Here is a 14354-nt window from a genome sequence, read left to right as displayed (position 1 = left end):
GCCCATGGCTACCCACTCCATTTGAGCCAATCATCACCCGCCATACTGGTCACGTGCCCTGACTGGCCAATGGCAACGCGCGATGCGTGTTCCTTTTGTGGTTGTTTTTAATCGCAACCATCACATGCACAATGTTGCCGCTTGACTAGAAAAAAGTTCGAAATGCGGCTTTTTGTACGAGACTAAAATGACGCCGAGGGACCCCTTTCCTCCCTAGTTACTCGCTGCGGAAATTGGGCATGATTTGTCCTCAATTTAAAGGACCGCGCTCGGGGACTCTGTTATTTCAAATTTTCTAGGGCAACGAATATGTGGTATTTTTGCACCGAAATTTGCAGATAGGTGCGGAAACGTGTCAGGATCACAAAAATGGAGACTGAAATTTCGGTTTTTGGGACGATTTTCTATCCCAGAGACCTGGGTCCCCCCTTAAGGCAGATTAGTAAATATTCTGTAAGTGCGCTTAATTCTGGACATTACTCGTTAAATGTTATTCAGTTATGCTATCTTTGTTCAGCCAGAAGCTTCATGCTCAGGTTATTACTGAAAGCTGAAAATCCGCTCAAACAACCACTGACTGGCAAATTGTGACTATGCTCCACTTCCCTTTTCTCTTCCCCTCTTTAATCCTCTTATCCCTTTTCCACACTGTGGGGTAGCCGTCAGGGGGCCTTTCTAGTTAACATCGCTCCCTGCCTTCCTCCTCCCTATCTATTTATCTAATAACTGTGTTCACAAGTCCCAATCTTCTTTTTTTTTTTAATTTTTGCAGGAGATCTTCTCAACGTTTGGCGTGCCCTTCATGCTCAAGATTAAGCATGTGAGTGTGTTGCACATGGCTTTTTTTTTTTTTTGTGATGATCCTTCTATTTGCCACTATAATAGCGCACTACTTGCTAGTCAACAACACATATCATGTAGCATATGAGAGGAAGCAATCCATTGTTGTGCCTGACCTGATGTTCAGCTGTTAAACTTCTTTATTATTCTCCCGTGCACAGGGAGAACCCTTCACAAAAGTCAAGGACAGGATCCAGAAGAAGCTGGACGTTCCTGACAAAGAATTCGAAAAGGTGAGCTTGGCCAGGCGCGGAACTTACCTTTCCCCAATATCAGAGCGTTAGTTTTGACTGCCCTCATATTGTTTTGCCTGCATGAATCTCCAGCTAGGGCTTGTTGCAGCAAGAGCAAATGAACCCATTTTCAGCCACTTTCTGTGCTTTGTGTTGCAGGCTCAGAAAAATGAGGACGAGATGAACGATGTTAGAAGCATTAGCTGTAGTTTAGCTTGTGGTTAAACCTAGAGTTACACAAGAGCTATCTGCATGGCTACGCTTGGTTCGGCTTGAAAGTAAAGACGTGGCTTTTGCACATAGTAGTTTACTCTATGGTTTCAGCTTTATTTATGCCATAGGGGCACTTTTGACCACTAAAGTGCGATGAGGCAAAAGCGTCTGTTGCGCAGTGGTCTGAAGCCCTCCACCGCCTCACCTTTCTCTGTTTTCACTCCCACCTTCTTTATGACAGTAAGCTACCAACCAACATATAAAGCCCCGCTTTCACCGAGCCGTATGAACTTGCCTGCGTGGCCTGGGGATAACGCGAATGCAAGGGTTTTGGCAGGCGGATTTTAGTATCACCCTCCCGTATGAAAGGAGAGGCCCAAGTTGGCAGCTCCTGCCAAAATTAATGTCTGGAAGCCCTACGCCCAGTTAGTGCTCGGCCATGTCGGCTGCCAGCTGCCACCTCCCACGACCTCCTCCTCTCCTTTTTCTCCTTCTTCTCCTTTTTCTTTTCTTTCTTCTAGCGGTTGCTAGGTAACTGCTCAAGGCCATTGCGACCACAGCCAAGGTGCTACCACAATAAAGAGGCGAAGTGACAGGTGTAGTGTAGCTCTCGCTACAAAAGCATACAGCGAGGCATCATTTAGACATTGGGTATTATTATTGCAAGGTTTTGTGGTTTCTTGCGGGAGCAAGTTGTGCTCATAGCTTAAAGGGCCAAACACTGGATTATAGGCACACAATTTTCTTCGTCACAGTGGAAAGTTTGCCGTCTGTTTGATTAATTCCATAAAGGTTTTGCGAGACGCTCTAGAAAAATACCCAGAACTTTTTTTTATCATTACATGCGCCCCTTTTTTATGTGGGCCGATGGTGGAAACCATGAGCAGCAACCACAGTGATGATTTGGCATCAGCAATAGTGCAGTAATCAGCAACGAAAACTAATATAAACCTCACCAGCCAGCCAGAGTAGCATCCATTTTAAATTTCCACAATGAAGGATGTTGCAGCACACCTCCTCGATCAAAGTGCTTTTGAAGGAAAAAAAGATTGTGAACTTAGGAAAATCTGACATTTTCCTGAGGTGTGGTCACATAGTGTACCACCCTGATAATGAGTTTCTATACAAGCGGTTGCTTCAGTTTGTTTTATGCAATTATCAGTTTGAAATTAAAACTATAAATCCTCGTTTCTTGGATATTGGAGTGCTCAGTTTATACACTGAGGCAAGACCTTTTCATTTGCCACCATATAATAACATGTGGTTAGTGGTCGTTCTCTTTAAAGTAACTAATTATACGCGTTGCAATGCCAGCGGAGATAAAAGCAAAACAGCGCTCGATCTCGCTTTCCCCCATCAAGTGCAGACTCCAAATGGCTCGCGGCAAATCTGCACGACCATGTAGCTTTAGATTCCGCAGTGCACACATGTTCTTGAGGTTATCGGAAGGTGCTGTCGTGCTACCTACGCCTCGTCCAAGGGCGCAGCCGAGCCGGGCAAACAGCACGCAATTCGACCTAGCCAATCCAACATGGACCTCGGTCAAACTGAACTGCCCTTGAGACCTTAGCAGCAGTTGATGCTGCCGTATAGCACTGCTAAATGCCATTGTGGTCATCTTAACTGCTGTTGAAAATGCCCTTGTAACTGGAATGTAAAGCACCTTGTTTGGCATCCTTATGTGATGTAAGTACAGTGGAAGGCTAGCACCATCTTTATTTAGTTTGGTTCATTTGCTTCACCAGGCATTGTGGGCCAGGCAGATCGGCGATGTTGTCCCGAGTTTGCCAGTGTTGTCGATGGCTCTACTAATGTATGCGAGGCTTTTGGCACATTTTCATTGCTCGAACCTTTTCCTTCTTGTGCAGTACAAGTTTGCCATTGTGGTGATGGGCAGGGCACAGTTCATTGAAGACAACGAGTATGTGGTGAACCTGCCAGACTTCATGGCCCAGGCACCTCAAGGTGAGTCCAAGATATGCACACAAAGATAAATGCGGCAATTTCTTTCTGCACATAACGTTCAGGGGCAGCGTTTTCTCGTTTTCAAAGATTAAACTGAGCCAGCGGTTCTCTGATTGCATTCCACAGGTTCATGTACATTTTTCCACTGCGCTTGTTTTGACAACATACGTCATGCGGAATGTTTATTTTCGTTCACATATGCCTTCACTGACACAAAGGAAAAGAACATATGGATGTGTAAACCACAACTGTGACTGAGACCAGATATGCTTGAACTGCACAGTGTAACATTTTAAGGAAAGCTCCGCCTCGGTAGCCCTGGCTGCATAGCAACAGAGAATCCCACAGTATAGGATGATTGCCGGTCATGTCTGTCATATTTTCAAGCATCCTCCTCATTGGGCGCCTATCTGAAACAACTGGTGCAATCCCGCTAGCTTCTAGACTTCCGAATTGACAGCGTTTTGCTGAAGGCTATCTGTGTCTTAACGTTCTGCCATTTTTTAGTTTTCCTTTTTTTCCACTGCTCTCTTTTTCTTCGCTTGTCATCTGCAGCTGCTCAGGTTTTTCCTATGGTATACTTTGTTGTGTGTATGTAGGCTGACCTCTCCTCGCGCATGCAGGCGCAGCGATGCACCCGCGACCCTGGCTGGGCATTGAGCACGTTAACAAGGCACCGAAGCGGTCTCGCTACAACTACCTCGAGAAAGCCATCAAGATCCACAACTGACCGGCACGGGCCCCTCTCTCATCCAGGAGGTAGGTGAGGTGGCCACACATTGTTGGCATGCATGTCTGGGCAGAACTCTGCCATTTATGCTAAAGCCTTTTAGAGGGAAAACATTTTGGCAGGTGTTTTTCTTCCATCATGATTTACATATCGCTCCCAATTAGTCTTATGCAGTTGGGCTCTCTCTACTGAAGTATAAACCAAACCAAACTGAACTGCTTGGCAATGCGTGCTGGCAAACAACGTTTAAAGCAACATTAGATGTTCTGTGTGATTGAGCGGAATCATGGGCATGTCTCACGTGCGCTGCATTGGTGGTGACGTGTGCTGCGCTACTAGTGTGCAGCAGCGTTAAACGCTGTAGCGGGACCTCCAGTCCAGAGTGGTGCCTCACTCGATGATATAGAGGGCTCTTGAAATTAGGGGCCGAACGGTGAAAGTTTTAAGGGGATTTCACACTGCAGCTGATTGCTGTGCCTAAGTAGAAGTTTGTTAGTTCACCCTTCAAGGCATGATGATTAACCAACGCTAAAGACTAGGACGAAGAGCAAGAAGCAAACAGGACGGGCGCTGACTCGCAACTAAGTTTATTGAAAAACACAATATAAAAACCCAAGCCAAGCCACACTAAAGCACACAAAAAATACCAAGTCATGCTGACCCAGCACACATACCACATTCAAGAAACCCAACCTCATTATCTATTAAAGCGATTGATACATTTTTCACCTAATCGCATGATATGCCTGGCCTCAGTGATTTCCCGAATAAACTGTGCCGGGTTGGCATCAAAAATATCAGTCTGTGTTAGAAAAGGCAGCAGAGATAAATGTTCAAATTATCCAAAAATCTGAATTATTTAACGGCCCTAAAAAACTGACAAAAACCATTTCATCAGTGATTTTTTCTAATGAAGGCCTAGATTATAGTTGTCTATGCATTTTAGACGAGAAGTATGTCACAGCGACATTTTTGCCGTATTGGTCGGGTGCATTGCTCAGCGCACACTCCTGGGAATACAGTCGAACCTCACTGTAACGAACACGGATATAGCGAATTATTGGATAAAATGAACTAAAATCAAAGTTTGGTTGGTCTGTGGTTTATTTTATGAGAGCTCTGTCTGTGTATAACGAAACAAAGAATTCAAAATTTGACGCTTGATCGGTTATAATGAAGCAGTTTTTTTGTTTGTTTGTTTGTTTGTTTGTTTGTTTGTTTGTTTGTTTGTTTGTTTGCATTGAAAGTGTAAAAGATTCGTAAAGGAACGGAAAAAAAAAGAAAATTTTTCAATTGTTTGAATCGCCCGCCGCATAAGTGTGCAAGTTGCCCACGCGTTTGCATGCCACGCCATCTAGCAACAGTAACAAAGACTAACTTCAATGTCTCGTGGCCTTAGAGATCACCCCCTGCACTGATCTTGGAGGCCATCAAAGGCCATGGCCAGATTCGAGCGGCGCTGTCACCGTTGTCGCCGCTCGAGTCTGGCCATGCAGCGGCTGACAGGCATGCGACTGGCATGCGAGTGGCATGTGATCACCATTGCCTTGAAATACCGTAAGCCCCTGCCGATCCTCTGCCACTCCAACCGACCCATGCTTGCGTGCTGCACTCCACGAGTCTATTGGCTCCGTCGCACAAAAATACCAACGCAGAAGCTTGAAGCTTCGAACAGTGCAGAGGCCGCCGACATGGCCACAGTTGCGCCATATTTTAAATAAATCTGTTCATGCGCGGAGGCAACATTCCTACTTGAGCATTCATTTTTGCTCTCCAACACTGAACGGAAGGCACGATTTCACGTCTATACTAAGCTTTTAATTTAAGAAATGTGCGTTTTCACACCTTTGCGTTGTCCATATTAGTGCGCATTTGGTTTCATTTAATCATCAGGCTTATTTGCAGGAATTTGGTCGTGTACTTTAAATCAAGCATCAGATATAACTAACAAATTTTCGCGCCCCGTACTACTTCATTATAATGAGGTTCGACTGGGTTGAATAATTAGTCCAAAGTCAGAAGCTTCTCTGCTGCTCTTTTCGCAGTGCTGTGCAGCAGCCTTAATGCCCTTTCACGGAGTGGGTTATCACATTTTGAGGATCGCAGAAGCATCCTCAAACCGTGACTGGTTCATATATGAACAGAGGGAGCACATGGATACAAAAGGGAAAAAGTGTGTAGGTTTTAAAAGGGCGTGACGCCGTCTCGAAATAAAACTAAATGACCAGTGGCGCACAAAGCAGTGTCTGAAACTGTGAGACTGGCCGGTGCATTACCATCGGCAGCAGGGGGATGGTGTGAATTCAAGATAATAAAATTGAAACTATGGTGCCGAACTATATTTCTCCAATCGGGGACTTCCAACCCTCCCCGTCCAATTTGACTGGTGCAAGCCCACCCACGTTGGAATTAATGTGTCCGATGCCATAAACTTAATTTGCGTCAGTAGGGACTGCACTGCTAGTTTGAATTATCGAATATTCTGAATTAATGGATTGATTTAGATATTTTAATTTGTTTTCAGTTTGTCAGAGCTGAATGTTCTAGATCATACTGAATGTTTAGGTGGGATTATTAGCGACATTCTATCTTTTTGTGCCTAAAAGAAATGTTCTCACAGGCACGGAGCATTTTCTGAATACAGTGAAACTTCACTTGAACGAACTTCAAGGGACCTTAGGAAAATGTTTGTTAAAGTGAAAGTTCGCTGAAATGAAATTGTGCAGCACTTTTGAACTTAGGACTGCAGTGGTCTTTGCCTCAGTCACTGTGTGCAAGCTGCCGTGAACCTCGTCAGGCGCAGCGGTCTGCTGGGCAGCAGAGCCATTCATTTATTCCAACCAGGTCATTCCTTCTGCACATCACAATTAACCAGCATGTATACGTACGCCTTTCTTGGAGCTAAGAAGCTTTGTAGGGCTGAAGTTGTGGCTACGGGTGGCTATGACTGTAGATGCAATTAAGCATGCAAATATAGCTGTGATTCCGCTGGATACAAGCTTGTTTAGATAGCCACTTAAGCTTAGAGCTAAATGACGCCCAGCTTTCGTCACGCGTTAATAAAATATGTCTCTCAAAATATTCAGTAAAAAGTGCACGTTGTTCTGGTTGAAATACTCAGTATGACGTGGGAAACACAGGATTACGTTATAGAAAATGTTAGTAGAACTGAAATGAGCAACAATTGAATTTCGTTAAAATGAAACTCGTTTGCATAGCGTTCAATGGAGCTTCGGCGGGGAAATTTAATAAAGTTCGTACAACTGAATACTTCGTTTAAGTGACGTTCGTTCAAGTGGTATTTTACTGTATCACACAAGCATGTATAGTCATGTTTCTTTGCTCTGACTTGGACAAATTGAGGTGGTGCTTGTACAATTGGTGGTATATTGAATGGCATTGATTGGTAATTGGTGGTGTATATTTAGGACTCTCTAGGGACTATGAAAACACTCTAAAAACTGGGCAGTCCGCATGAATCAAATTTCGTTGAAAAACTCAACCTCAATTACCAATTGCCGCTATGGTGGAGGAAAGGGTATGCAGTCCCATTGCGACGCTTGACTGTCTTGCTGAGCACTATTTACACAAACCACGGGTGGCAACAAGCGTTTATGACTGTGCTGCCATTGGCATTGGGTGTCAGAGTGTCCCCCCTTATGCAGACTGATGTGCTTAGCTTTACCATATTTTTTCATGGTTTCTTTTTTTTTTTCTTATCCGTGGGTCATCACTTAATTCCTTTGTCACTGTATTTTCCTGTGTGGATAAAAAAAAGCCTTTTCTGAAAAATAAACTTGGCAGTGTGTGCCAGTTGATGCTATGCAAAACATGTCTTGTTAGGTTGAAACTAGTATTCATAGCTGTGTTGCAGTGAAAGTATTTCTTCTCTAAGGAAAGCGCTTCGGTCGTCCGCAAACCATTCCACAGCGTGTTCTGGGATTTCTGGGGCTTGGGTGCTATGGCATATAAAGTATCAGCATCGCTTTGCAGCTCTACTTCCCATCTCCAAGGAGCCATAATTTCATTGGTTTGCGGCAAAATTGGGATTGGGCATTCCCGCATTGCACGCCGAGCCTTCGAATCAGTCTGGTTGGCGCATGCCGCTTGTATAAGCTAATGGACCGCTGAAATTACTTTAATTATCTGGAATTTATAATGAACAGTGTTCAAATTATAGGGGCTTTACTGTTGTATAGTTTGCTCTGCGTACATGGCAGTTTTGGTTAGAAGGGTTGCTTATCCATGTTTTATTTTTTTTTGGTATTGATGAAATGCAGAGGACTTCTGTGTTTTTCGCTTTTATCGTGCTTGAGCCCTCTGCGCCGCCTCTCCTTTGCATTGGTGCAGTTGCAGCGGAGACGCCAGGTGTGCTCGCGAATGACGACATTTGCACCACCACCACCACCACCAAAACGGCCGGTGGCCCCCGGCATCTGGCAACGACGACGGCAGCGGTGGCAGCGGCGGCAGAGTGGCAACAGCACTCTACTGTCTCTGGGGGGGGTTGAAAGAGAAAAAAGAAAAAAGAAACGCTCTCCAGCGGGGTGTGGCCCTGCCCCCTCCCTTCGCTTCCGCATTCTCTCCTCCTTCGGCGCGCACATGCGTGTGGCTTCTACTCCTCCTTTTGCTCCTTCCCCTCGAGGTGACAACAGTGGCAACTGAGGGTGCACGTCGTGTGTAGTGTATTGCTGCGTGCCAGCTCTCAAATGTGGGATTTCTCGGAAGAGGACATTCTTAGCGGCTCAGTTGACGATGCACGGTTTGCTTGTTTTTTCTGGGCCATTTGCTTGCAGTCACATTTCACCTTGCTGTCTCTGCATACCGTAGCTTTCATCTCTCTTAGGCTTCTTGATTTGCCTTTGTGCATTTTCGTCCTTGCTGTGCGTTGTACTTTCTAAGTCCCCGCGTTCCAAGCCACCAGCTTTAAGATTTCTTTCTTAACCCTTAAATTTTTTTTTCTACCCCTATGATGCATCTTGTGCTGCGTGGGTGAACTCATTTTGATGGCATTTTGCTTGTCCATCCTGTCTGTCCATTATTAGGATGCCCTTCTTGGTGCTCACTGGTCATTTCTTTATTATTGTTTTCCCAAATCTGCTCTATTCTTCCTGTGGCCTGCAGTTTTTTTTCTTCTTGTTTTTGTTTCCAAATTTTTGCAATGGCGCTTCAACTTTCCTCTTCTGTACAGACATATCTTTAGTGTAGTGTAAATTGGCTCTAGGCTTTTCTCCTAATTGCCCATCTTATGGCTAGTCTAAGAAGCCTATTTTTATATCATGAAATTTCCTCTTGTTCTGTCTTCATCTGAAAACTTAGTCCAGATTTTCTTTGACATCATTTAGGCCTGTAGATTTTTTTTCTTGTTCATGCATGTGCACTGATTTGATTCACTCTTTTGCCTACCTAAGTTTGTCTTGAATGCTACTGAGTTGCACATCTTAAAAACGAAGCAGAGGCAAGGATCACATCTTAAACCTCTGTCTTGCATAGACAGACCTTGTGAGTGTAAATCCTTCTTAGCCCAAAACGTGTTCATGAAAGGCCACCGTGTTTATTTTTTAATTATTTTTATTGCCACTGGGATGCGTTCATGTTCGTTTGCCTCTCGATGTTGAAATTTCCACCTTACGTTTTTTCGTACATCCATGTCGCATACTGTTGCATGTTAACCATTCCTCATTGGCATTGAATTTCGGAGGAGCTAATGTGAGGCGTAAAACAGACAAAATGAGTTTTACCAGCCTGACTCGTAATTTCAGTCATAGCGTGTTGGAAGCACGTCATGAGCCGTGATAATGTTGTTAGTCATTGAGTGTTCCTCACTTGCGTTGAATTCCAAAGGAGCCAATGGGAGGCATGAAACAAGAATGAAACGGGTTTTACCAGCTAAACCCGTGATTGCAGTCGTGGTGTGGGAAGCACGACATTAGCAGTGATAATGTTGTTAGTCATTGGGCGTCTGTTTAACGCTTACCCCCTGCTTACTGTTACTAGGTTTCAGTGGCCTCTCATTAGTACTAATAGCTCGTGGCTTAATTGTGTTCACACTGTTTTTTAGATATTTTGCTTTGAAAGGAGCCCACAAGGTGTCATACTCATGCCTTAGTTGGGGCACTGTGAGAGCGCAGTCAGCAAGGCATAGAATGAAGTGTTTCGATCTTGCCATTATGCTATGTGCGTGTCATCTCCAATTACTTTCTGGTTCTCATCTCGTATTTAAATGTTGAGAGGTGCCTGTTTATTGGTGATGATTTATGCTATTGCAGTGGTGGCATCCAGGTGTGTTCTTTTTTTTTTTTTTTTTTTTTTCTTAAAACGGTGCTTTAGTGTCTGTTCATGCTCACATGTTGCATGAAATGAGGGCTGACAACGATTGCAAACTCGCAACTGGTGCCTCTTCGAGGCAGGTAACGTCTGTTAGGCTGGCTGGTGCAAAATTATGGCCGCTGTGTTTTGTGTACTGTGAGGTTTTTTACACCCTGCACATTTTTATCTGTTGCGTAGCTTGACATTTCCTCTCTTCCTTCCCGGTTTATTTCTGGGAGAAGGGAAATATAACTTGCAGTTCTTGTGTATTGCCCTTTGTATGCGTCGAAGGCTTTTTACCCGATGTGATTTCTTTTGTAGTTGCCGGTGCCTTTTGAATCATTAGCATCTTTGCGAATGACTATTGTGTGTTTCATGCTAAGAGAACCCGCGAGATGGTGTAGTTCAGTAAATAGACGTTTCAAGGACTGCGTCTTTGAGGATTGGTGTTGAGCATTTATGAGGGGCCTCAACTTGGTGGCAGTTTTGTAAATTTTATTCTTTGCCACATACTCTTGTTTAGCATTGCTGATTGAGGGCACGAAAGGTGCAAGTACCCACTTTTTTCATTTGTTTTGTTGCCTTTTAGGACCTTTTTGTAGCACAGCAGGTGACTAACGCTAGTTTAGCGTGGCATGTGCTGTCTACCACCATCCCTTATTGCATTCACCAGCTACAGTGATGGTAGGCAGTATATACTGTACTAAAACTCTTGATAGTTTGAACTCTTCTTTTTTGTTTTTCCTTGTATAGTCTGGAAGTAAGGGTAATGGCTGTCTTACTTCCGAGAGGGTTCTTGTCACGCATTGCCAATCCATTTTTCCCAACATATATCCTCATGCGATTGCCGCTTCAGTTTTCTTGGGAGGAGTTGAAGTGAGAAGCCAGTTCAGGGGAGGGGGAGGGCTCAGAATTCTCAGCTGTTCTAGAGTCTTTTTGTTTTTTTATGCATGTACAGATTACAAGAAACAAGCAAGCGCGAGCGACGTGCTTGCGCGCCAATGTGAAGAGTGTGTGCGAATGATATGTCTGTGTGTGTGCATGTGTGCGCGTGTGAGTAGCGATTCTGGCTCGTCGCGCCCGTTTGAGATGGCGCCAATGGACGTTGAGGAACCTTAACGGGCAGTAATATTAATTTAGTGAATGTTGTGGAACCAGTTTTTTTGAGAATAAAACTTGCAAGGAAAATGTCTCTTGCTTGTTCATTTGGAGTTCCAGAAGACCCCAGAAACTGTGAACAAAAGTACAAATAGAACAAAAAAAGTTCTGATTCTAAAACGAAGCATGATTGAATGGCATGTCTACCTCCGTTTTTCTGGAAAGAGCTGCCATAAGTGCTACCCCATTTCCTTGGACCTTCCTCTCACTTTGGACTCAGACTGCCATGGTACTGTAGCAGTACCACAAAAATAACTCGAGCTCCTAGATTAAACTGTCCAGACTGTTTGATCTGGCTAGTGTCACTGGCATGAACGCACTGTGAAGTCTACTTCTGGCTTTGGAAGAGATGGAAAAGCATTGCGAACAAAGCAAAAGCTAACAAAAGATTTCTGGATAGCGGAGGGAGCCGTTTGATGCATTTAAACCAGCCGCCACAAAGCTATCTCGATACTGTTAGTACAGTTTCTTGCAGCTGTCTATGGTATACTTGGTTTAGATGCTGTGTCATGGCGCAAGCAGGGCAAGCGGTGGAAGTGTGAAAGGATGAAAACAAAATTGCTTATTTCATCCAGTTTTCGCGCTTTTACTTTTTACCTTTAAGCTTAGTTAAGCACACAACGGTTGATTGGTCAAAGAATGCAGGAAAATTGCACAAATGACATATATCCCCTTCAGGGGTGGTGACCACGTTTGTACATGCAAACTTGTATCAGCCGTAGCCGCGAGAAAAGTGACGTTTGGGGAGTTCAGGCACTGTGCTCACTTGTAGACTCATCGCAAGTGGATCACTGTTGCCATCTCACTTTAATGCTGCGAAGCTCGGCTACAACAACCGGTCAGGATGAATTTCTCGGTGTTCTACGGGTCAGCACGTGAACACCTTCGAAATATTTATTCATTTTGCTGTCATTCTTGCTCATTAGTAAATGAAGTTTGTGTTCTGCTGCTAATTTAGGTGCAAGGTTTTCGACGGTACTTGTTACGCTGGTGTCTCGAGACAGGTGCAACGACGAGAAAAAAGATATGCGTGCACAAACGTGCACAGCGCGCCTGAATGCCCACAATGTGGACAAACACGCACCGGTCGTGTACGCGGCTTATGTCTAATGTAGCGATTTCATGTGGGTGTTTTTTGCGTTGTAGGTGTACATGATCATGCACAGTCAGGAGTAAAGGCTGTAAAGGCCACTTCATCAGCAGAGTAGTTTTTGCTGAAAATTGCTGATGGGAATGTTTCCGACGGCGACTTCTCCGATGATGAGCTGGATATGAGACCGCGTTAGTATCGGTAAGTGTTCGTCTAATGCAAATTTTAACAAAACATTCCAAGAAGGACATAAAAAATGTCATGACGTTTCAGACAGGTGTAGCATTGTAGCCCGCAGTCTGATAGCAGGTAACAAAGGAGAGGAGACCGAGCAGCGCGTCGCAGCTGACTAGTACTCGGAAGGCAGACAACTCAACCCCAATGTCTACAAACTCCACCAGGGCCCGTAAGCACCGTAAGCCCGTATTCCGAGTTTGCGAAGTGTCACTATCTCACGTGACCTCGAGTCATCTGATTGGTCGAAACGCCGGAACCGGAAAAGGTAGCAAATTTATGTTCAGGCGTTTCCACCAATCAGGTGACTCTAGGTTGGGGAGATGGCGACACTTTCGATAACGACGCAAACTCTGAATACGGGCCCAGATATGACGGCATCAATCTGTGGCCTAGGCATATCTCCACCCACTCTGCGAACCGATGTAGGAACCAAGGATGCAGCTCGAAATCCCAAATCATTTGCCTAGAGAAGTTTTTCTTCGTCGGCCGCCAACGACTGTTTTTACGAATTGCATACCTATACCAAAAAATTCACCATTGTTGGATTCCTAGGTGTCGCAAAAGGAGCTTTTATTTTTTTTTATTTTTACAGTGAAAGTGCCAAGAGAATTTTTTGTTAACTGCTATACATACTTAGGTAGCGTTAGGTAGCGATCGAAGCACTGGAAGTAGTAGGTGAATATGTTTACTTAGGACAGGTAGTAACCGCAGATCCGGACCATGAAAAGGAAATAAGATTGGGATGGAGCGCATTTGGTAAGCACTCTCAGATTAAGACTAGCAGCTTACCGGTATCGCTCAAGAGGAAAGTATACAACAGTTGCATCTTACCTGTACTCACCTATGGGGCTGAAACGTGGAGGCTAACCAAGAGGGTTCTGCATAAGTTGACAACTCAGAGGGCTATGGAACGAAAAATGGTAGGGGTAACATCCGAGATAAGAAGCGTGCAGAGTGGGTCAGAGAAATAACTCAAGTTACTGACATTCTAGTGGAAATTATGAAGAAGAAATGAGCATGCATGGCAGAACATGTAGTGCAAAGAGAGGATAACCGATGGTCGCAATTCAGTCTAGTGGAAATTAAGAAAATGGGCATGGGCAGGACATGTAGTGCGAAGAGAGGATAACCGATGGTCGCTTATGGTAGCAAACTGGATTCCAGGGGAAGAAAAGCGTAGCAGGGGGCGGCAGAAAATTAGGTGGGCGGATGCGGTTAAACGTTCGCAGGGGTCAAGTGGATGCAGCTAGCACAGAACCGGGTTGGAAAAATATGGGAGAGGCCTTCACCCTGCAGTGAGTACAGTCTGGCTGCTGATGATGATACATACTTCACATTACTAGGGCCCCTAACATTACTTCGTAATCAAGACCTGAAAAGTTGCCTTTCAGGCACTCGTGGCTCTGTGTACGCGACCAAATTTTTTTACGCACAATAAAATGGAGTTTCTTGATTGAAATGTGTCCAAATAACTTAAAGAAACATGCTCAAATTAAGTTCACAAATTTTTATCGTCACATTTCTTAATTCGCGCTTGAAGGGTTTATTCCTTCGAGTATCCGATAATCCACAATCTCCG

At 44.4% G+C, this 14354-nt stretch overlaps 1 protein-coding gene across 6 annotated transcripts in view; it reads left to right on the top strand.

Annotated features, from left to right (window-relative positions):
- The window catches only part of Usp7 (Ubiquitin-specific protease 7), a 66905-nt gene extending 55427 nt beyond the window's left edge, over positions 1-11478 (top strand). For 5 of the 6 annotated variants that reach the window (XM_084604805.1, XM_084604806.1, XM_084604802.1 and 2 more), the window contains 5 exons: positions 773-820; positions 1002-1073; positions 3155-3251; positions 3875-4010; positions 8332-11478. In XM_084604805.1, the coding sequence (XP_084460931.1) occupies positions 773-820; positions 1002-1073; positions 3155-3251; positions 3875-3981 (324 nt within the window). In that variant the 3' untranslated portion in view covers positions 3982-4010; positions 8332-11478. Of the gene's footprint in view, positions 1-772; positions 821-1001; positions 1074-3154; positions 3252-3874; positions 4015-8331 lie in introns of all 6 variants that reach the window. The other variant, XM_084604803.1, reaches the window with a different exon arrangement.
- Positions 11479-14354: the final 2876 nt, after the last annotated feature.

Source organism: Amblyomma maculatum, chromosome 5 (genome assembly GCF_055883805.1).
Source record: "Amblyomma maculatum isolate TAMU_Amacu chromosome 5, ASM5588380v1, whole genome shotgun sequence".
Lineage (NCBI taxonomy): Eukaryota > Metazoa > Arthropoda > Arachnida > Ixodida > Ixodidae > Amblyomma > Amblyomma maculatum.
Note: the sequence above shows the minus strand (reverse complement) of the source record. Positions and strands in the feature narration are given on the sequence as shown.